Consider the following 25005-nt stretch of genomic DNA (forward strand, 5'->3'; position numbering starts at 1 on the left):
CAAGGCTCTTATGAACCTCTCTTCATCTGGATCATTCGCCGGTGGATTAGCTCCTACTTCTCCCGCTCCCACTTCTTCATCATCGCTCACATCTTCAACATGTCGACGGCTTCTCTCGGCCATTTCAACAGCTTCCAATCGGGCTGCAATTCCTCTCAACATTTCCATCACAGCAAGGTCTGCATTTCCACGCGCTCCACCACCTCTAACATTTCCTCTTCGAGCCATCTTTACGCAAGTCCTCTGCAGTTGCAGGCCGCATCCTCAATCCGCCAACCCGCAACAAAATTCTTACAGGACTCTACAATCTCCGAAACGAAATCTCACTCTGATACCACTTAGTCCAGTCACAGTAGGAGTAAGTCCTCAAAGAGAACAGTCTGGACCGTGCAGCAAATGTAACATAACACAAACAACTCAACACGAGGGAGGCAATGCAAAATCTGACATATTATATCAAGTTTTCAAATACAACTGGCCAGCAACATGCGGGCTACAAAATTCGGCACACTGGCCTGATTACAAACATGCGCAAATACAGTATCCGGGCTCCAGCAAAATGCGAACCAACTTTGGATCTTCTATCCTTATCCTACTTGTCAAAACTTGTGTCTTTCCGCTTGATTACATTGATTTATATGATATTCATAGCTCAAGGATGATCCGCGTCAGCTCAAGATGGGACAATTGCCGATGAAGAAGATGTAACGTATAAAACAACCAAGTCGGCCTCCACCAAAGGAATCCCTCTGGAAACGACATAGAATGATGTGTGGACCCAAGGGAAGATCGGCCACAAGACAAGGAATGTTGGAAGCAATGAAATTAGGCTCCGCAAGCTATGAGAAAGATCTTGTTGTCCTGACCATTACATAAAAAATTTGTGAAAAAATGAAAAAAAATTACTCTGTGGCACGCTTCCCGAGGCAAAATTTCGACTGGTCCTTGGACTGGCTTAATCCTCAGTCCATCCTCGAACTACGTTTCGAATTTCGTCAAATTCTGCGTTCGTTTTCTATGTCTTTCCTTCAATTTCGTGTTTTAAAATCTCGACTACAAGTGGAGAATTTTCTTCAAACTGCAAGTTTTGTCCATTGTTTTAGTCTTTGTAGGGGAATTTTTAGCTTATTACATGTGCCTTTTTATTAAAAAATGAAAATTTGTAATTTGTTTTAAATTTCCCCTTTGTTGTTTTTATTATTTTTATTGTTTTTTGGCTTGTTTAGTTAAAATAGAAATTTTTTGGCTAAATTACAAGTAAACTTGTAGTTCTCTCCAAAAACCCCTACTTCAATGGTTTTTACATGTAATAGGGATTTTAAACCCCTATTACATATGTGCAAGTAAATTTTAACTTGTTGTAAGGGTTTCATTTCCCTTTTACAAGTGCATAAAACTTGCATCTCTCTCCAAAAATCCCGATTTTGTCTTGTTAGTGAAAAAGTGACAATTTAAAACTTGCACTTTGGTCTAAAAAACCCGATTTTGCTCATAAAGTGCATTTTTGACATTTTAAACTTGCTATTTGGCCAAAAAATCCCGATTTTGCCTAACATGTTGAAAAAGTGAAATTTTAAACTTGTTATTTCCTCCAAAAAACCCGATTTTCATTGTTTCAATGCAATTAAAACTTGCTATTTGTTCCAAAAAACCCAAATTGCAAGGAAAACGTTTTTTTTGGAGGATTTTTAGCAATTTTTTGTGGAGAATTTGTTGGAGGAAGAAGGCGTTTAGGATTCCTTCCTATTTCCATGCATTTTTAGACACCTTTCACACCACATGGAGGTTAAGATTGCTGGTTTTTAGGTTGATAACAACAAACATGTTTTTGCAAAAAAACCACGTTTTTCTTCATTAAAGATGCCACGAATCAGCAATCTTATGAATCGTTTTGGTTTGGTATGCTAAAGCGTTGAGGTTAGAAAGAGTCTTGGCCATTTTCAATGCCATTTCTCATGCATTTGCTGCCACGTTTTTCAGTTTTGGGCATTTTTCAAAAACGTGGCTAGGGTTTTGGAATGCGGTTAATTTATTTTTAAGAGTTCTCCTTCCTTCTTTCAAAGATTAATCATCTTGTTGAAGAAGCATTTTCAGATTGGAGCAAGGTAAGATTTCTTTTCTTCTTGTTTCATTTTTCTAATTTGTAAATATGTTGGTTCTTCCCCAAAAATCGGTTTTGTGAAAGAGATTTTCCCCCTTGATAAGCAATTTTAGAATTGCATTGTTCTTCCCCATTTTCCCTCTTTACTTGTATTTGGGATTTTAAATCCCAATTACAACTTGGACGAAAATAATTGTTCTTCCCTTACGGATAAAAGATTTAACCATCTTTTGTTTAAATTTCAAGTTTCAAAGATGAAAAATACCCATTCTTTCAAAATGGGGTTTTTAGAACTGGATTACATGTTGAAAGTTCTTCCCATTTTCTTGAAGATGACCTTCCCAAAATCTTTTCATATTCATTTCCATCATCCGTACATACCATTTCATACACTCATCACACTTTCATTCATTTTCCCCATTTAAAGTCTACCTGCGGTCAGCCATCCAGAACCCGAAATTGGTCCAAAATACACTCAAAAAACACTTGAAAATGACTTCTAAAGGTCCAATTACAAGTGCAAACTTGTGTTTACCTATTACACATATGAAGTTGCATGTTTGTTCTCCACAATTGCAAGTTAATGCTCTTGTTTATCCCACACATGTAATGCAGCTTCCGAAACCCGAAATTCACTTGTGAGCCCATTTTTGCATCAATTTATCCCTTCCCTTGTCACTCTGGTTTGCACACACAATCTACCAAATCAATGGATTAAGGCATGGGCCTTATTTTGCAAGAAGATTTCAAGATTGGAGGATGATACAAAGAAGAGATGCAACAACAATTCATGGTTGAGAGCATAAAATGCTTTCAAGACAAAGATGGTCATCACATGAAAAGAGGAAGGCAGCCCGTTCCCTCTTGAAAAGCTAGTACTACCCCAAGCAAGAAGACAAGGATGCAAGTTCCTGTTTCAGTTCAAGATGTCTTTACCAATCCAGAATACTTCAAGTTCTAGCATCCTGAAGCGACATGAAGATCATCACAGACAAAGGATGATGCAGTTAAAGTCGTGTTTTTAGACACATGGAATAGTTTTAGTTATGCATTTGTAATTTTGTTTTGGCAAGTTACAAGTTAAAAGTATTCTTTTTTTGTAAAATGCAAGTTACACATTACTTGCACTTTTGTAATTACATGTAACGCAACTACAAGTTGTGTCCAATTAGGACTATAGTTGGAATAAGTCTTAGCTAGTTATTAAAGCCTTAGTTAGTTATTGAATAAGTCTTGGTGGTTGAGAGAATCTCTCAAGTTAGTTAGGATCCTCCCACCTTTTTCTCAAGGCTCCTCTTCTATAAAAACTAGAGGGGTCTATTGTAATATTTATTTTTTGGAAAGCAAGCAAAAACTCTGCCAAATTTACAGCAAGAAGTCTTTGAGCTTATATATGTGGATTGAAAGTTTTGAAGAATAATAAAGAAGGATTACTCAAGTTTTGAGTCTTTGAGCTACATGTTTGAGTTTGAATCTTTTTATTTCTTCCATGCAAAGTGTTTTTAAAAGAGCTTAGTCCAATCTGATTTGAAGCCTTTGAGCTGCAAGTAGAGAAGATTAATTAAAATAGGAAAATCTCTAGAAGGAGCAGCAAGTCTTTGAGCTTGCGTCTATTCTTGAAGAAAAATTATTGTTTGATAAGAAATAGCAGCAAGTCTTTGAGCTTGCATTAGTTCTTGTCTTTGTGTTGAAAGAAAAGATTATTCCAGTTTTTGAGCTGTTGTCTTTTATTCGTTGTAAAATTTAGTATAGCAAAGGGTAGATAGGACTTCCAATAGTCAAGCCTTTGAGATTGATATTGTTGTCCCATCCCGAAGGAAGTGACGGGAGTCTTTGAGCTTTCAGGAAACTTCATTTCTTTTCTCTCGTTTTTATTTGAAGTTGTTACCATTATTATACATTTTCTTGCTATCACTTTTCTAAGGAGAGAAAAGGATATAGGCTTCCTTGAAGAAAGAAGGAAGATTGTTGTCCCATCCTGTTTTTATTTCAGTTTTAGATAGATAGGGGGAGCCTTCCCTTAATTAGGAGAGTTTCATACTCACACACTATGGTTGAAGCCACAATTTTGTTTACTTTCACGAGTGTGCAAAATTTTCAACCAACAGTTTTTGGCGACTCTGCTGGGGACACAGACGCATTCGGAAGCCTCGAGCTTTCGTTTGAAGGCTAGTGTCTTGCCGATTTTAAAAAAAGGAAATAACTTTTCTTGGTTTTTTGTTAGGATACGATACGCATTCAAAAGCCTCACGCTTTTCTTTGAAGTATACCGGTATGCTATTCGTTGTAATTCCTGTTTTTGTAATTTCTCAAACTTTCACCAAGGATATGTTAAATGGCTGCTCAAGGTCCTTGGGGGAATGTTTTTGGTCTGTTGAATTTGACTCCGCCTTTGCATGCTCTTCCTGATGGTTCGAGAAAGAACTTTCCCAAGTTCTTTGGAGATGAACAGCAACACCCTGATGAACACATTGCGGCTTTCTACATTGCATGTGGTGTTCATGGTGTTGAACACGAAGATGTATCTGTAAGGCTATTTGTGGAGACTCTCCAAGGTACTGCAGCTGATTGGTTTTATAACCTTTCTGCTGGTTCGATTGTATCTTGGGCCACACTTAAAGTCAAGTTTGAAGAGAGTTTCAAGACTGTAGAAGATGTGCATGCATTGTTAGCTCAGTTGGCTCAAATGAAAAAAGAGTCACATGAACCCATGCGGGATTTTGTGGCTAAATTCAATAAGTTGTGTAACAAAATTCCAGTTGTTGCTCAGCCTACTGCTGCAAATTTGAAGTGTTTCTTCATCAGTGCTCAAGTGCCAGAAGTATGTTTCTTGTTGAGAAGGGAAGTTCTGAGAGACCTTGCAGCAGCGCAAGCCTTCGCTATTGATATTGAAGATGATCTTATCCTTGCTAGTAAGATAAAGATAGAATCAAATGGGTCCAAAGAAATCTCTTCATTGGGATCATGGGCTACCAAAAGAACAGATCCCATGGTGCAGAAGTTGGCTAATGAGCTGATTGCCCTCAAAAGGCAAATAGCTCAAGGTGTATTCTCTTCCCCTTATGAAGACATTCCAAGGAGGCCATACCCAAATATTTCTCCTAGTTATGTAGCTAAAAATCAAGATAAACTTCCTTCATCAGCAGAAGGGTTTTCTCTTGAGGCACCACCAAAAAATGTAGCAGTGGAGGATTCTGAATTTGAACAAAGTGATCTTGCTAGTCTCTTCCAAGAAGATGAGGAAGTAGACGTAGCAGGCGACTCTCAAATATGGTTTATGCAGATCGTGCCAGATACCATGAACGATACCAAACAAGAGGTTGAAGGACACTCTTCCAAGATGTTGATAAAGGAGGATAATCAAGTCATGGGATGTGTAAAGATGCTTTATGAACATAAAGACAATTCTATTTTGAATTTTGGAAAGTTTGATGAGAGTTGTCATGAAGCAAATTTCAGCTCTTCTATTCAAAAGAGCAAAGAAGATATTGAAGAGGATACATTTTGGGATGAGATGGAATTGTTTTGTTCAAACTTTGATGTCAAACCGATATCTCATAAGTTAAAAGATCATGAGCAGCTTGAGAAAGATGAAAATCAAGAGTCTATTTTCCAAGATGGAGGTTTTGATATTTGTTCAAGTCCTCAAGAAAGCTCTATAGAAGAATCTTGTTCAAGTCTTGTTGATGATTCTCTCAAATCTGAAGTTTGTAAACAGCATACCAAGGAATGCAATGCAGTCATGGTTTCATTTGAATCACATGAAGATATCTCTATCCAGCATAAGGTTATGGTTGAAGAAGCAGCTGATAAAGATGTAATCAGCAAGAAGAATTATGTTTTTGTCCCATCAAGAGGATGTCCAATCAGACATCTTTCTTGGTTGGAGGACAAAGGTTTCAATTGTTCCTGAGCCGGTAGATACATTGTTGAAGAGTCCAAACATGCATTTTCAGCTAAGCAAGAGCAGTCTGGCATCAAAAATCTACTTTGGAGCAGCAATACATATGATTCATTTCAAGACGAAGGTGAATTTGTTCATCTTTTCCAAGGAGTGTTGCATCAAGTTCTGGTGCAATCGATTGTTCTTCAATTGGTTGTGGCTGCTCATGATCATGCAAGGTACTATAAGTTGTTGAAAAAAGGCAATTATTTTGCTGAGCCAGTGAATGGTTTCATTTGAAAAGTTTTCGCTGTGGCTAGTTTAGGATAGGTAGGTTTCTATTTTCAATAAGTGCAGTTGCACAAGTTAGCGTCTTAGTTAGTTGCTTTGCGTCAGTCATATCATCCTTTTGGTCGTTTGCGTCTTTTACTTTTGGTCTTTTGTCTTTTTGTTTTGGTTTTTCCTTTGATTGACTCTATGGCCCAATGGATAAGAGGAAGGCACTTAGAGCTCTGGATTCTTTTCTTTCACAATCTTTAAGGATAAATGAAAGAATTCCCCAGTCAGAGCCAATTGTTGTCCTCATTTTTGTTTCCAAAAATGAAGGACCATTACATAAATTTTTTGTGAAAAAATGAAAAAGTTTACTCTATGGCATGCTTCCCGAGGCAGAATTTCGACTAATCCTTGGTCTGGCTTAATCCTCAGTCCATCCTCGAACTACGTTTCAAATTTCGTCGAATTCTGGGTTCGTTTGCTATGTCTTTCTTTCAATTTCGGGTTTTAAAATCCCGACTACAGGTGGAGAATTTTCTTCAAACTGCAAGTTTTCATGATGTCCATTGTTTTGGTCTTTATAGGGGAATTTTTAGCTTATTACATGTACACTTTTATTAAAAAATGAAAACTTGTAATTTGTTTTAAATTTCCCTTTTGTTGTTTTTATTATTTTTATTGTTTTTTGACTTGTTTAGTTATATAGGGATATTTTGGCTAAATTACAAGTAAACTTGTAGTTCTCTCCAAAAACCCCTACACTTTAATGGTTTTTACATGTAATAGGGATTTTAAACCCCTATTACATATGTGCAAGTAAGTTATAACTTGTTGTAGGGGTTTTATTTCCCTTTTACAAGTGCATAAAACTTGCATGCATCTCCAAAAATCCCGATTTTGCCTTGTTAGTGAAAAAGTGACAATTTAAAACTTGCACTTTGGTCTAAAAACCCCGATTTTGCTCATAAAGTGCATTTTTGACATTTTAAACTTGCTATTTGGCCAACAAATCCCGATTTTGCCTAACATGTTGAAAAAGTGAAATTTTAAACTTGTTATTTCCTCCAAAAAACCCGATTTTCATTGTTTCAATGCAATTAAAACTTGTTATTTGTTCCAACAACCCCGAATTGCAAGGAAAACGTTTTGTTTTTTTGGATTTTTAGCAAATTTTTGTGGAGAATTTGTTGGAGGAGGAAGGCATTTAGGATTCCTTCCTATTTCCATGCATTTTTAGACACCTTTCACACCACATGGAGGTTAAGACTGCTGGTTTTTAGGTTTATAACAGCAAACATGTTTTTGCCAAAAAACCACGTTTTTCTTCATTAAAGATGCCACGAATCAGCAATCTTATGAATCGTTTTGGCTTGGTATGCTAAGGCGTTGAGGTTAGAAAGAGTCTTGGCCATTTTCCATGCCATTTCTTATGCATTTGCTGCCATGTTTTTTAGTTTTGGACATTTTTTCAAAAACGTGGCTAGGGTTTTGGAATGCGGTTAATTTCTTTTTAAGAGTTCTCCTTCCTTCTTTCAAAGATTAATCATCTTGTTGAAGAAGCATTTTCAGATTGGAGCAAGGTAAGATTTCTTTTCTTCTTGCTTCATTTTCCTAATTTGTAAATATGTTGGTTCTTCCCCAAAAATCGGTTTTGTGAAAGAGATTTTCCCCCTTGATAAGCAATTTTAGAATGATGAAAATAATTGTTCTTCCCTTACGGATAAAAGATTTAACCATCTTTTGTTTAAATTCCAAGTTTCAAAGATGAAAAATACCCATTCTTTCAAAATGGGGTTTTTAGAACCGGATTACATGTTGAAAGTTCTTTCCATTTTCTTGAAGATGATCTTCCCAAAATCTCTTCATATTCATTTCCATCATCCGTACATACCATTTCATCCACTCATTTCACACTTTCATTCATTTTCCCCATTTAAAGTCTACCTGCGGTTAGCCATCCAGAACCCGAAATTGGTCCAAAATGCACTCAAAAAACACTTGAAAATGACTTCTAAAGGTCCAATTACAAATGCAAACTTGTGTTTACCCATTACACATATGAAGTTGCATGTTTGTTCTCCACAACTGCAAGTTAATGCTCTTGTTTATCCCACACATGTAATGCAGCTTCCGAAACCCGAAATTCACTTGTGAGCCCATTTTTGCATCAATTTATCCCTTCCCTTGTCACTCTGGTTTGCACACACAATCTACCAAATCAATGGATTAAGGCATGCGCCTTATTTTGCAAGAAGATTTCAAGATTGGAGGATGATACAAAGAAGAGATACAACAACAATTCATGGTGGAGAGCATAAAATGCTTTCAAGACAAAGATGATCATGACATGAAAAGAGGAAGGCAGCCCGTTCCCTCTTGAAAAGCTAGTACTACCCCAAGCAAGAAGACAAGGATGCAAGTTCCCGTTCCGGTTCAAGATGTCTTTACCAATCCAGAATACTTCAAGTTCTGGCATCCTGAAGCGACATGAAGATCATCACAGACAAAGGATGATGCAGTTAGAGTCATGTCTTTAGACACATGGATTAGTTTTAGTTATGCATTTGTAATTTTGTTTTGACAAGTTACATGTAAAAGTATTTTTTTTTGTAAAATGCAAGTTACACATTACTTGCACTTTTGTAATTACATGTAAAGCAACTACAAGTTGTGTCCAATTAGGACTATAGTTGGAATAAGTCTTAGTTAGTTATTGAAGTCTTAGTTAGTTATTGAATAAGTCTTGGTGGTTGAGAGAATCTCTCAAGTTAGTTAGGATCCTCCCACCTTTTTTTCAAGGCTCCTCTTCTATAAATACTGGAGGGGTCTATTGTAATATTTATCTTTTGGAAAGCAAGCAAAAACTCTGCCAAATTTACAACAAGTCGTCTTTGAGCTTATGTATGTGAATTGAAAGTTTTGAAGAATAATAAAGAAGGATTACTCAAGTTTTGAGTCTTTGAGCTACATGTTTGAGTTTGAATCTTTTTATTTCTTCCATGCAAAGTGTTTCTAAAGGAGCTTAGTCCAATCTGATTTGAAGTCTTTGAGCTGCAAGTAGAGAAGATTAATTAAAATAGGAAAATCTCTAGAAGGAGCAGCAAGTCTTTGAGCTTGAGTCTATTCTTGAAGAAAAATTATTGTTTGATAAGAAATAGCAGCAAGTCTTTGAGCTTGCATTAGTTCTTGTCTTTGTGTTGAAAGAATAGATTATTCCAGTCTTTGAGCTGTTTGTCTTTTATTGGTTGTAAAATTTAGTATAGCAAAGGGTAGATAGGACTTCCAATAGTCAAGTCTTTGAGATTGATATTGTTGTCCCGTCCTGAAGGAAGTGACGGCAGTCTTTGAGCTTTCAAGAAACTTCATTTCCTTTCTTTCGTTTTCATTTGAAGTTGTTACCATTATTATACATTTTCTTGCTATCATTTTTCTAAGGAGAGAAAAGGATATGAGCTTCCTTGAAGAAAGAAAGAAGACTGCTGTCTCATCCTATTTTTATTTCAGTTTTAGATAGATAGGGGGAGCCTTCCCTTAATTAGGAGAGTTTCATACTCACACACTGTGGTTGAAGCCACAATTTTGTTTGCTTTCACGAGTGTACAAAATTTTCAACCAACAGATCTGCAAGATTCTCCATTAGCAAATAGGTCCAAGCGGTTTTGGTGCTCTGAGCTAGAAAACTATCCCAGATTCCAGAAGCGATAACTTGCCGGAAAAAAATCCAAACGTTCCACGAACATGGGATAAGGTAGATGAACAAGTCCACAAACAGAATCCAACTCCGCAAGATCCGATGAGCAAATGCAAAGAACCGCAGAAAGAAATGTTGAAACTGCAAAATAGAAAGAAAATGTTTTTGGTTGCTGCAAGATTGCCAAGAACCAAGGATGCTCCTGCATCAGATGTATTTCTCTGAATAGAAGGTACGGCAAGTTTGGTCTGATGATGTATGATGAATATGTGTCTAAACGTCCCAAATTTGCAATCAAGTGATGAATTCAACCTGTTGTTGCAGAAGTTCCTGATTTTCCTTTAACGATGACACCAAATCTGCATAAACATTCGTCCAATGAGACCCAATTGGAAACCCTATGTAGATTCCCCTCAGTGGTGAACTGGGTTTCCGTCCAATTCACAATTCTCCATGGGGGTTTTCGTTCCCAGAAGGCTGATCTGCTGCTGAAACTCTTCTCCAGAGCTCAAATCCAATTTACTATTGTAAAAATGAATGATTGAACAAACAAATGCTGCCTCCTCATGTTGCTTTATTGACTCTCAACCCTAATCGAACCTTTTAGGGTTTCAACTTTATTTTATTAAAGTCTATTTTATAAACTTATCTCTCCCTCATGAAATTTGAACCCCTTATGATTCCCTTTATTAATAATAATAATAAGTAGTTTTAGAAACAACTTAACTCAAGCCTTCCTAGGCGTCATGGCCCATGGTGGTCCACATGTTATTTACTTTATTAAAATAATATAAAGTAACTTTTTTATATATTTATTTCATTAATTTATTTAGGGCATTAAAGTCATAATTTAGATATTTCATTTTATTCCTAAAATCATCATCCGGACTCCAAACTGAAAATTGAATGTTGCCACCAATCCAAGGATGATGTCTAAATATAGCAAGGTCACTAGCAATCCCCTCCTAAAAAATAGGACCCCTTCCTAAATTTTAGGAAATTGTCTCAAACCATCCGGAATGCCTTCCGAACCATCTCCCAGTCTAGTAAAAATTAGGGATCCTCCTAAAAAATAGGAGACTACACCTACATATTTGTAGAGGTTTGTAAAGCCCCCTGCAAAGCTCCACTAACCCCGATTGGGTAGCCTAACCTACTGACCTACGAGAACCTCCTGATTATAGGCCAACGCCTGTTGTAATCTAAACTGCCTAAGGAGGGGACATTACATTTGGCCTCGTGGACATTATTTAAAACATTCATTCAAAGGAGAGTTGTTCTCTTATTGTCCAAGCACTAACACACCTTGAAGAGGGTGGATTCTTGGAGGAAATTTGTTCTCTTGTTGTGTACGAAGCTAAGTAACAAGGTTCGCCAAATTTCATACATGAGATTTGAAATTAAACAAACTTCAATGAAATCTTAAAAATTCATTCTCATTTGCCCTAATATTCATATGGATAAGAGCTCATCATTTTTGCATACTTTGTTTGGATTTTCTATTGGGTTTCCTCAAATCTATGCAGCAAAAGTTTAAAATCTTTTTTATACATATAATAATGTTTTGGACATGGGTAATCGGTATCTAAAAGCATATTTTAAAGCATCTAAATTGCTATTTGCTTTAACAAGAGAGATCATGGCCCCTATTTTCGAAATAGTACCTACAGATGGAAAGAAAGACAAGTGGATAACCCATTCAACTTTACCATGGATAATATACCTCAACAATAACTATCAAGATGATTTGAGAGAGCGGTCATGGAGGGCAGTCGGATCCAGTATTCAAATTTGAGCGGGAGTTCTGGATCAGCATCAGGACAGCAGGCGGCTGAAGACACAGAGATTCCTACAGATGGGGAGGGTTCAGATGGAAAGGACCCTGATGATCCCGTGGATTTGGGGGACCCAGGGGGAGGACCAACACCATGTGATGAGCGGTTAACAGATGAGAGCGGGAAAGAGCAAGTTCAAACTTCAAAAACAGAAGACGGCAACTCGGTAGGAGCCCAAGGACAGCAAGAGATTTGTGTCTCAGAGAACACGGTGGAAGGAAAAGATCACCCGGGAAAGGTCTTCTCGTCAACGGACCCGAAAGGGGGACCCAATGGACAGACACGTAAGTGGTCCTCGCTGTTTGGGGTTAAGCCTAAAGGTAAGTCCTCATTGCCTCCTGTTAAAAACTCCTCGAATGTGTCTCAAGGCAAGTTTGCTATCATTGTTCTAGACCAAATCATAGACCAAAACATTGCCAGAATGGAAAACACTTTGATTGGTAATTTTTTTGGGTCAAGACCTAATATAGAAATAGTTCGTGGATTTGTCAAAAGAAAGTGGAACCTGAAAGGTCAGGTTGATGTGGCAGCAATGAACAAAGGCTATCTATCTTTCTCTTTTTCCTATGATGAGGATAGAAGAAACATTCTTTGTAGTGGATCTTGGACAATAGGTAAATACATTATGTACATCCAGAAGTGGTACCCTAATGTAGCGAAAGGAAAGAATTTTTTGGTCCAAGTCCCGGTGTGGGTCAAGCTCCCTGGGCTCCCAATAGAATTCTAGGAGGAAGATATTTTTGCAGGAATTGCCAATACCTTTGGGGAGCTCATCGCTATTGACCAGGTCACAGCATCCAGAAGAAGATTGATTTACGCTAGGATCTGTGTTGGAGTCAGACCTGACATGAACATGCCAGAGGAAATAGAGATAGAATCGAAACTGGGGAAGTGGAAGCAAAATATTGTTTATGAAACAATCCCCTTCGCCTATTTCCATTGTAAAAAGGTGGGACACTGGGCTAAAAAATGTCCAAATATGGAGGATAAACCATTACCCCAAACTAAGGTCTGGAAAAAAGTAGACAAGCCATCAAAAGCCTTGGAATCCAACGATCTTAATCAGGAGAATCAGTCTCAGATAGGACGGGTGGAGGAAGAAATTACCAGCGAAGTGGGTAATGAACTAAAGATTCAAATGGTGGAGCAAAATGTTGAGGACTCAGAGTACAAAGAAAAAAACAACACTCAGCAAGAAGAACCGAAAGAGGATAAGAAAGAGTTAGTCCCAGATAAAGGAAAAAAGAAACCCTCAGTCAATGAGGAAGGAGATAACTTTAACCTTGTTTCAGAATCTCAAGATCAAGATAAAGAAATAGACTGGTTCCAGGAGGCCCAACCTGATACCATTCTAGGCCAAGGGCTATCGGAAATTCCTCTAACCACCCCAACAAAGGGAAAGCTGGCGTTTTTGGAAGAACAAGATCCAAAATGGGGGGATGAAGAAGACATAAAAAAGGCACTGAGGAAGAATGAAACAAAGAAGGAGGACGAAGAAGCAGCAAAGGATAAAAGAAGGAACAAGCAAAAAAAAAAGAAAAACAATAACCCAGTCAATAGTACGATGACTAGAAACACCAGAAGCAGGCTTGGTGATGTGGGAGCACAACATACTTCTCCAGGAAGACACTCAAATGCCAAGAAAAGATCTTTGGAAACAAGCAGGAACTTAGCAGATGGTACCCAAAGAACCATCTTTGAGGCAGGTATTTCCAAAAATCCACGAAAATCATCTCCTGGAACATTAGGGGACTTAATAGTCCCCATAAGCATAATTTAGTTAAAAATATGATTAGAGATAAAAACCCTGATATTTTTTTGATTCACGAAACTAAGATGGTTAAAGATAAAGTTGAAAGTTTGAATATGTTCAAAAATGGTGGAGTCAGCAGAGGTAGTTCAGAAGGTGCATCGAGAGGAATTGTTACCTTCTGGAACAAAAACAATGTAGAAGGAGAGGTGTTGATACAGGACAACAATCTGGCTTGTATAAGATTTAAGCACATTAAGAATTGTACAACTTGGGTTCTAACTAACATTTATGCCCCCAACACAAAGACTGGTAGAAGTGAGATGTGGAGATATCTAACTAGGTTGAGAAGTAAGTTTGTTGAGGACAGTTGGATAATTATGGGAGATTTCAATACTCCCCTGAAGGAAAATGAGAAAAAGGGAGGGAGTCAAGCTAATCTGGACAGCAGACTGGACTTGATGGAATTCATAAACAATAATGCAATTCATGATCTGGAATTGTAGGGAGTCAAATACACCTGGACCATCAGAAGAAGTGGTGAAAATCTGATCCAGGTTAGACTCGATAGAGCTCTGCGTTCCTTAGATTGGTATAATCTTCATGATTGTTCATTATCCTCTCACATAAGGGCTGGATCTGATCATTATCCCTTAACTTTTATGGCTGATGTAAAGAACAGAAGAAGACATTTCCTTTATAGATTTGAAAGAATGTGGACCAGACATCCGGATCTGGAAAATAAGATTAAGGAATGGTGGCAGGTTGGTATTGAAGGGAACGCCATGTACAAAGTGGTTAAAAAGCTGAAGAATGTTAAAGATAATGTTAAGAAGTGGAATAAGGAGTGCTTTGGGAACATCTTTACCTCAAAAGCTACAACCCTCTTAGAGCTCAAGGAAATCCAAGATGAGATACAGATCAATGGTTACACTAATATGTCTAGAAACACTGAAGATACTATTCTTATGAGATATCATGATATAATAGCTAAAGAGGAAACCTACTGGAAACAAAGATCAACGAATGTCTGGTTAAAGGAGGGGGACAAGAACACTAAATACTTCCATATGTCCACCTTAAGACATAACGCCATGAATAGAATTGTTCAGATTAAAGTGAATGGCAGATGTGTTGTTGATGATGATTCTTCTATGAGCAAGGCTGCTATGGATTTTTTCTCAAATTTACTTGCTAAGGACCAGAATTTGGAAATACAAGCATAGAGGGAACTCTTGGACAGCATACCCACCATTTTGGGGGAGGAACAAAACGATCCCCTGTCGGCTATCCCTTCCCATGAAGAAATTTTGATAGCTGTCAAATCCTTTGAAGGCAACAAAGCCCCAGGTCCGGATGGCTTTCCCATGTTTTTCTTCCAAATGTACTGGCATATTATAGGAGAAGATGTCACCAGAGCTGTGAAAGAGTTTTTTGGTGCTAGGAAACTATTAAAGGAAGTTAATGGTACTTTTATTGCTCTCATTCCCAAAAAGATGGGGGGCAGACTCGATGGATCTTTTCAGACCTATAAGTTTATGCAACTCTTTCTATAAGATTATCTCTAAGGTCCTAACCTCTAGAATTTTGAAGCTGTTGCCCTCCATCATTTCGCCTCAGCAAAGCGGTTTTGTCCCAGGAAGACAAATTTTGGATTCTATCATCTCTGTTCATGAAAATATCCACTCACTGGCATTCTCTAAAAAAGAAGGTTTTCTTTTGAAATTGGATCTCTCTAAAGCCTATGATAGAGTGGACTGGGATTTTATGGTGTATGTTCTCTCTGCTTTTGGCTTTAGTCCTAGAAGTGTCAGCCTTATCAGACAACTTGTCTCTTCGGCATCTTTCTCTGTTTTAATGAATGGCTCCCCCTCTCCTTTCTTTAAAGCCTCAAGAGGTCTTAGGCAAGGGGATCCTCTATCTCCAGTGATCTTCATCATCATGGCGGAATGCTTGGGGAGATGTATTGGTAAGCTGGTTGAGAAAAGGGAGTTTTGCGGTTTGAATCCCTCCTCAGCAGATCAAATATGCTCTCATCAGCAGTTTGTTGATGACTCTATAATAATGGGAAAAGCCACTGTTAAGGACTCTAGAAGACTAAAAAAGGCTTTGGACAACTATGGAGAGGCCACTGGTCAGCTAATTAATTGGTCTAAAAGCTTTGTTTATTTTATCAATACCCCGGAGAGAAGGAGGATTAAAATTAGTAACATTCTGGGAGGCCAAATTGGTAGTCTGCCTGCTTCTTACTTGGGACTCCCATTAGGCCTTGATCCTCCGAACACCTTTTGGGGAGCCTTGGTGGATAAATTCCACAAAAAGATGTCTGGATGGAAGGGAGCTCTCCTTAGTCAAGCAGGTAAGGTCCAACTACTTAAATCTACCCTTCAGAGTATCCCCCTCTATGCCATCAGTCTGTTCAGGATTCCAATGAAAGGCCTCATACCCAAAATCAATATTTTCTTTTGGATAGCCCTTCAAGACAAAATTCTCACTACTAAGAATATCAGATAAAGAGGTATCAGCATGCCTAGTTTCTGTATTCTCTGCAAGCAGAATGAGGAGACAATAAATCATATGCTCTCCCACTGTCCCTTCTCTGCTGATGTTTGGGAACGCTGTCTGGATCAATTCAATATTAGTTGGAGCTTCCCTAATTCGATTCAGGAAATTTTCAAGTCTTGGCATCATCCTTCAAAAAACAAAACTACAACCTTATTATGGAAAATTGCTTTACCCCACATGTGTTGGGGTCTTTGGAAAGAGAGAAATGATAGGATTTTCAGGGAAAAGACCACTAAGGCCAAAATTGTGTTTGAAAAAATTAGAAGAAGCATAATGGAAAATCTGAATATCATAGGTGGTTTGGATAATCCTCACACTAAGGAGGATCAATGTATCTATAAAAAGTGGAGACTAAAAGCCCAAGAGAGTGTTCAGAGCAACCCTAGAGAAGGAGTGAGATGGACCAGCCTGCCCCGAGGATGGATGAAAATCAATTTTGACAGGGCCTCTAAGGGTAACCCGGGGGTTGCTGGATGTGGAGTGGTCCTAAGGGATGAACGAGGAATATGTAAAATCATTAAATGTATACCCATAGGAAATCAAACCAATCATGTAGCCGAAGCCATGGCAGCCTATCATGGGATGATCCTTGCAAAGGAAGCCAAATGCACTAAATTTTGGTGTGAAAGAGACTCCTTAAACATTATCAACTGTTTAAATATGAAATTCCCGCCGTCTTGGTCTATTAGTAATGCTATTAAAGCTACTAGGAAAATTAGCAAAGAGTTTGACATGTGTGTTTTTACACATGTTTACAAGGAGGCCAACTCTTGTGCTGACTGGGCTGCCAACCTGGCTTGCCAATCGGGAGACATCATTACTAATTATGGTGAAACGGAGATTGCAAGCGAAATGAAAGCCTTGCTCAATCAAGACTGAAGCTACACAAGGCAACGCGGTACTTTTAATCATTATTTCTAATGACCTTTCCGCCTTTTTCGATGCAGGGCTCGTTTGAAGATAATGAAATTTTAAATAGGTGTCTTATCATAATTAATTGGCACGGATTCTGGGCGCTCTCAAAGAATAACCACAGAAACCAGAGGGGAAGTGATCAAATCAAGAGAAGGAACTGCAAGGAAGAAGCTGGAAAAATGGGAGGTAACAAGAAGAGATTTGAACCTGCTTCCTGCTCGGACTGGAAAAAGAATGATGAAGTCTGGGATATCCTCCAGCAAGGAGGAATGAATGTTTTCATGGAACGACTAGTGGGAAAGACCCCACAATTACTTCTTACTTCATCAAGAACTGGAAAAATGAAAAAATTCTAATTGGCTCACAGATGATGAATATCGACGAAGAGGTTATTGCCGAGGCCATGGGGATGTCTACTGAGGGTACGAAATTTTACAGGGACAGAGGAATATCTGAGAAAGCTGCAAACAAGTTTCCAGTTATGGATGGAGAGAGGCGAAAGATGATCAAAATTGACAATTCCTACCACTCCCCGAAGAGAATTTGCAGGCCTTGGAGGTTTGTTCTTTTCGCTTCTATTGAATACATTACCTTAGACGGTAGGTTTACCAGGGCCTACGGGCATCATTTCGTTCTTCTTAATCATTTTCATCATGGAGAGAGGGTTAGCCTTCCCTATTACCTAGCCTGTTCTATGGATCACACCATAAAGGAAATCCAGAGGGATCCTAAAGGTGATCATGCCCTTCACCAAGGGCTTATGGTCCTGGTTTATAGAATGCTAAAAGGGAAGTGCATTGAAAAGCCTATCAAAGGCAAAAATGCTAGAGACGAAACTACAGAAAGTAAGGATAGTGGTTTTAATTTCGACTCGGAAACTGAGGGAGAGTCGGAGGAAACTAGCAAGAAAGGGAGGATTAGGGCCAAGAAAAGGAGGATTATTGTGAATTCTGATACGTCGGACTCTGCAACTGAATCCCTTGAGGAAAAATCTGCTAAAAAAAGGAAAGGGAAAACCACTGGAAAGAAGGCTCAGAAAAAGAACATTAAAAAGGGGAACAATTCCGACTTCAATCATGTTCAAATTGAATTGGAAGAGGAGGTTGAAGAAAACAAGGTGGTTGATAGTCAGGATAAAGAAGGGGAGGGTAACCCGGTGATGGATAATTTGGAGACCGTGAATACCACGAATCTGCATAAGGAGGAAAAAGGGGATAAAAGTGACAATGGTGACAAAGACACTGTTAAGGCCTTCTGTGAGACCATTGCTACTATTGTGAAGGATGTTAACAGTTTGAAAACCGATACACAGGCCATTGCAAGAATTACAGTTGGTGACAAGCCCTTGGCGGAACATGTTAAAGAACTAGCAGTCGTTCTGCATAATGCACAAGCTATTGAATGCATGGTTGGAAAAATTATGGCAACGGAGAAAAAGGTCAACCAGATGGGAGATCCTAAGGAAATGGAAAACAAAATGAAAGATTTCAGCACCAGAATTGACAAGCTGGAGCTCAATGTAAAGAAGATAGCCAACCGAAACTTCCAAATCCTCAAATCCTCGGTGGACAACATGAACATCCTTATTAACAGGTTCGAGAATGATGCTGATAAGGATGGTGATAAAGAGCAGTTGAACAAGAAAGGGCACGAAAGGAGGACCAAAGCGAACACAAAAAAAAAAGGCGACATCGAAGGTCATGAGCTGGAGGATCTGAAGACCTCAGCGAACAGCATGAAACAAATGGTTGTTCACGCTGAGGAAATTAAGAATAGTATTTAGTTTCTGTTGCTGTCCCTATTTAGGTCTCTTTGTTGTCTTTATGCTTTCCTTTTGCTGTCTGTACCGAGATACTTTATTATGTAATGTAGTGTTTAGTTGATCCCTTTTGGTGGGTTCATTTTGTTTTCTTGAAATGACCAGGCACTTTTTTTAGCAGTTCTCTCTCCTGGCTTGTTCAAGGTTCGGGTACCTTTCAAATACCTGCTTTTACTTAATCAAAACTTTACCATGGAAAATGATATAAATGAAGGAATAAACCCTCACCAAGTAATGATAACTCAACCATTCAACTAAACACCTTTTCCACATGATATCCTTCTAATCAATTAAAAATGTGAGTAGGCTGAGGCACTCTTCCCCCTCTCCTAGTCACTGCCCTTTTAATATTTAATATTTAGATATTAATTTTTACGTTTTATTTTATTTTTTTAAATTAAATTAAATTTAATTTAATATATTTATATTGTATGCAGTTTTTGGATTAGATTGTGTGAGAATTTTTAACCATCGACAATTTGAATCACACTTCGTGATCCATCATCAGGATGCAAGAGAGCTCAAGGAGTTGTAAGATAAGATATTTGCAGACCAAGGCCTCAATATAAAGAAAAGGTAAGAGGAGAGAGGAGGGGGTGAGCATGAGGACCAAGGGAAACAAATTCGTGCTCACCCCCTCCTCTCTCCTCTCACCTTTTCTTTATATTGAAGCCTTGGTCTCCAACTATCTATATTACAACTCCTTGAGCTCTCTTGCACCTTGATGGTGGATCACGGAGTGTGATTTGAAACGTCGATGGTTAAAAACTCTCACACAATCTAATCCAAAAACTACATACAAATATTTGAATGGATTGTGGAAATCGAATAGCTCTGATTAATATCTTTATATTTTTTTTTTTAAATATCCATTTGTTTTTTAATTTTAAGTTTTATTTATTATATTAGGATTTCATATTCTAAACCATCTAAATTAGGCTTTTAATTATAATAAATTTATTATTTATATATTAACAATATTTGAATTAAAATTTTAAACATTTATATTATCTTGTTTTTTGATTTTTTATAATGTATTCAAATCAAATATAATATTATTTTATTTTTATAAATTTATAATCTTATATTTTTACAAATCAAATTTATGAATAATATTTAATCATAATTTTTTTATTTTTTCTTCTGGCCCAATTTCATCTGAATTTTATTGTTGTAATCAACAAATGCAAACTTAAACTTTGTGACATAGGTGTGGAGGTTGAGATATGTTCCATCATGTGATATAAAGAATTCGTAAAGTTTAACAATCATAGCATCCACTAATGTGATCAATTTGGAAGTGTATTGGGTGAGTGGGACATTTGGTGGATTCACTTCATCAAGCTTCAAGTAGAACTCTTGTGCTCATTTCATGCAATGTTCCAAATTAATGTAATAAAGAGAAACGTTGAAAATTGTATTACATTGTAAATTAGATTATGGTACTGAACAAATAAATAAATAAAACAAACTTTTGCTTTCAGAATTTTCAACAGATAATGGGGTTGAGAATTAATTTGAGAGTTATTTCTCGTGATTGAATGAAGCAATAAAATAAAACATTGTATTAGGTAATGTGCAGCAATAATTGAAACTGATCTTTCTTTGTGCACTCTTACTATTTTCAGCAGAGAAATTGGAGTATACCTGAGTGAAACCGCCAATCTGCTGCTCCCTTATGGAAGCAAAGTTCTGCAAGGTGAGGCCGTAGGGGCGTAGGTGATCGACAAGGTTGGAGACTGTGACACCGGGCTGCAGGCGCACTGTGTTGTTATTAGTGTCAACATGCAGTACCTTATCCATGAGGGCCAAATTCATCATCCCATGTGCATTCAACCCTATGCCGTTGGGCGACAGCCCCGACCCCACAGGCCTCATCTTCTTTCTTTGCCGATCGGCTTTCCTCACCATCCTCTCCAGCTCTTCCAAGCTCTCCGGCTGCAGATAATTCTCGCTCTGCACTTCCACTTCGTGGGTTCCGCTCCAGTTACTCACAGCCACGCTCTGCTGCTCGCCCTCTTCCCCTCGCCCTCGCCCCCCTCCTTTTTCTGGATATGGGAATGTATAGTATGTGGCGGCTCCACACCCCACCAGCAGCACCACATAACCTGCATATTTTTTCCACTCCGAAAGCTCTGCTCTTTCTCTCGGTACAGAGCAAAATGGACGCCCAAACAAAACCCCCTTAGGCGCTGAAATTGCTGCAATGTTCTTATGGTTTTGGAATGTGAGCGCCAATGCCTTATAATGTCGGCATAAGCGTCGCCCGTCTCTTAGGAGAGCTGAGGCCATAGCCAAACCCACGGACAGATGAATGTTTGAGGATCTACCAGCAATTCGCGCTTCGTCTGCTCTTTATTGCCACAGCTTCTATGCCCTGTCATGTTCAAACATAGCTACTTCCCAAAAATAAATTTTACCTTTTACAGATTTTAACTCCATTGGCGATCTCAATCAATCAGCTTTCTTAGAATAATTTCTATAGCATTTATCCGTATCTCACTAATCAAGTTTTTTTAACAGATTTATGACCCTCATAAACCGACGTTTTGTCCTCTTCTGGTTTGATTTGACCAGAGGTGATACAATGGCAAGATGCACCCCATTAGGTAGTAGGAAAAGATCTCTTCGTCATTTTTCACGCTCATCTAGTAGATCTTGGGCATTCAGTGATTCATGACCCATAACATATACACATTATTTTATGTTTTTTTTATTGAACAAATGAATAGCAGTCCAAAGATAGGACTGCACAGAAAGAAAGAACAAGTTTAGGAACAGCAAGACATAATTACACCAGAGACAGCTGGACCAACTAGCTCATAATACAAAACGAAAAAAGAGGATGGAACTGCAAAATCAGTTTGAGCTGTTGGCCGGTCCCATAGGTTATTTTAAAATTTCTAAAATATGACACATTATTTTATGTTTTAGTAGAGCATCATGTTTCTTATTTTTCCTATCTTATGTTAATTGTTAATTTTTATGTGGTACTCTTCATTTTGATCTTATTCACTCTGAGTTTTTTGGATTAGTGCCTTATATAGAGCGGTTAGGTTGGAGTGTCAATTTCATGTCGATAATGATTGGTTTTTATATTTATTATAAAGGTTTTATAGACTTGCATTGTGATTTTGACTTGCTTGTGGATAAAGTTATGTCTTAAAGTTGTCTTTGAGATGTTGTATTATTATGCATTTCTTAGTTTTGTTTTGTTTTTCAATTTATTGGTAATTATTTGTTTATAGTAATGGTGGTGAAAAGTATTTAGATGAATTGTTTTGTTTTTTTTAAGAAAAACAGATTTTTTTTAAATGAATCAATTTTTTTTATTGGTGAATGATGTGTTAGGAAAGTTATGTCATACATCATTTATAATAAAAACATATGTTTTTTAATTGGGGTTATCTTTAATGTGCATACCACATTAAATAGGTAATTTATGGGGAGTTATAAGTTGTCTGGGACATGAGACATTTATTTAATTATGGGGTCATGGTTTAAAGGGCATATAGTTTTGTGCAAGCTTGGTCTATAGAAACAAGGGCATGGATAGTGGTATGAATATGCATTGGAGAACCTAAGGAAGGCATGGAGTAGGATGTGTGGTTCTCATGTGTCATTAGATTGACCACATGATGGGTTGCTTAATGTTATTGAAGTCTTGCATGGAGAACTTTTTAAACATGTTGTAATCTCATTCTTGAGATAATGCATTGAGTTATGTGGTGCTTTAGAGGTTGGGTTTTTTCGAATGAGTTTTTAAGGTACATCTAGATCTTATGTGCATGTTTTATAAATTTTTTGTATTGTGGAATTTGCACACTATTCTATCGTAGTTTATCTCATTGAGGTTATGTGGGATCAACATTTATGGCTTGAAATTTACTGATATTTGGTATCAAAGCTTGGTTTTGGGTTATAAGTGGGGATGTCTTTCTTGATTAGTTAACCTTTTATTTGAGTGGAGTTTGTGCGCATAAGCGGGGTTTAAGGTTTTGTTGAGAAGGATGGCAAGCAATTTTTTTTTTAATATTAATTTTTTTATGTTGAATATATGTGTTCTTTCATTATTATGATTTTGTACATTTGATTATTTTAGATATGCATGCTTGGGTGAAAATTTTGTATAATTTAGCCATGAAGTTATGTGTTTTGGATCTACATATACTAATGTGTATATCTATGGTGCTTCAAGATTCAAATCTACAACATGGTGAGCTCTTTGTGGTTGTTGTGTTTAGATCTAAGTGATTTTACTAGACCTATAGTGTATGCATGTTTTACCATGAGAGAAATATGTGCATTTTCTTTCAATTTATGGCCAATTTCCCTTATGGATTTTTTTATATATATGTCACGACTTAATCTACTACACACAAATTTTGTTAGTTATATGGGATTGTATTAGTAATGATGATTGAATGAAGATCTCAATAACAACATCATTACAAATATGAAACAATCTCATCTTCGCTCTGAGATCCACCATAGCATTGAATTCCCAAAACAATTCCATTGACTCTTTCCATAAAAGCAACAATTCTTTCATCTTCCTCCATTCTCAGGTTTTCATACCTTACCCGGTAATCATCAAGTTTAGCAATTTTAACAGTAGGGTCACCTTCATTCAGAGTCTCCAACTTATCCCATATAGCTTTTGCAGATGATTTGTCCATTAATCCCATTACTTGTTGATCTAAAAGGGCGCTCAAAAGGGTTTCTCTCGCTCTATAGTCATTTTCAATGTTCTTATCCAAGTCTGTCAGAGGAGGATTGCCAGATGTTGGATCATAAGGGGTATAGCATTTCTCAGTGATCTCCCAAATATCCTTGCTAAGACATCTCAAATGAGTCTCCATCTGAAGCTTCCATACTCTGTAATGTGTTCCTTCAAGCCTAGGGTTGTCCTTCTAGTAAGCAATTGAAGTTGAATGATTACTCGTCATAGGATCTTCCTCAAGCAGTTAAGCTTTTGCAAAGAGGACCATGCTCTAATACCAATTGTTAGGATAACCGGTGAATAACTGTTTCGGGGGGGGGGGTGAATCAGTTGTTAACAGATTATGAAACTTTAAGCACACAAAAACTTTTACCAAAATGCATAAACCAAATACCGGAATAGCAGATATATCAATTAAGCACAAACATAAATCTTAAACCAAATATCATGCATCCACAGCACATAACACCAAGATTTGTACGTGGAAAACCCGATAAAGGGAAAACCCAGGGTGGGAAGCCTACCCATAGTAAGATGATACTTCTACAATAAGTATGTGATTACAATAAGGGGGTTGCACATGCGGGAAGGCCAACAACCTAGAGCACACTTCTCATCACAAAGGAGCCTCACTGACTACAAAAGATATCTAGACTACAATCTGAAAATAAGAATGAACTGCAAGAATAGCATCTCTTATGCCTAAGTACAATTTCGGTTAAGCTCAATGTCGGAGGTCTTAAACCTCTTACACTAACCTCATTTGATCACCTATGATCGACCAAAACCTCTGCATATGATTACAACTTTATTCACACACAGATATTCCCATAACCACGACCGATTGATGATCTACAAAGAGATCTTACATCATATTTATACCAACCCGGGACCTAAACAATTAGGTCAGCCACCTAAAAGATAATACAATAAATCCATTACATAAACCCTCAAACCAATGATAATCCAAGTCGGCCTAAGACCGAAACAACATTAACCAAACAATAAGTCCAACTGGTAACGCATTGGGAGCATCCACCAACACATTACATAAACCGGTCCATAACCTAGTAGAACAAGACCAGACCTAAAATATGTCGCCATAAGCCAAATGAAATACCACCAATCAACTGGAATATGAACATGATAACCATCAACATCCTGAAAACCTTCTAGAAGCCACACCAACACCACTTATCAAATCCATCGAAAGATCTTCAATGAATCTCTGTCGATAGAACCCTTACCAGTAACCAAAAGGCTTACTAGAACATATGATAGCTTCTAGATCACCAAATCTTGAACCAACTGAATGTGAGAAGCATCTGAATAAAATGAATGATCGAACCAAACCAATTCCACCAATCAGAATTTACCAGAGACAAATCTCTTGATCATCATCAAAGTATGACCACTCTACTGGAACTCAGTAGATAACCAAAGAAGC

General features: G+C 37.6%; 1 protein-coding gene across 1 annotated transcript in view; it reads right to left on the reverse strand.

Moving 5' to 3' along the window:
* LOC131062627 (L-galactono-1,4-lactone dehydrogenase 2, mitochondrial) overlaps nt 1–21649 on the reverse strand; it is a 110478-nt gene extending 88829 nt beyond the window's left edge. The window contains exon 1 of the mRNA XM_057996334.2: nt 20483–21649. Coding sequence (XP_057852317.2) covers nt 20483–21127 — 645 coding nt within the window. The 5' untranslated portion in view covers nt 21128–21649. The remainder of the gene's footprint in view (nt 1–20482) is intronic.
* Between the last annotated feature and the right edge of the window lie 3356 nt (nt 21650–25005).

Source organism: Cryptomeria japonica, chromosome 6 (genome assembly GCF_030272615.1).
Source record: "Cryptomeria japonica chromosome 6, Sugi_1.0, whole genome shotgun sequence".
Taxonomy (NCBI): domain Eukaryota; kingdom Viridiplantae; phylum Streptophyta; class Pinopsida; order Cupressales; family Cupressaceae; genus Cryptomeria; species Cryptomeria japonica.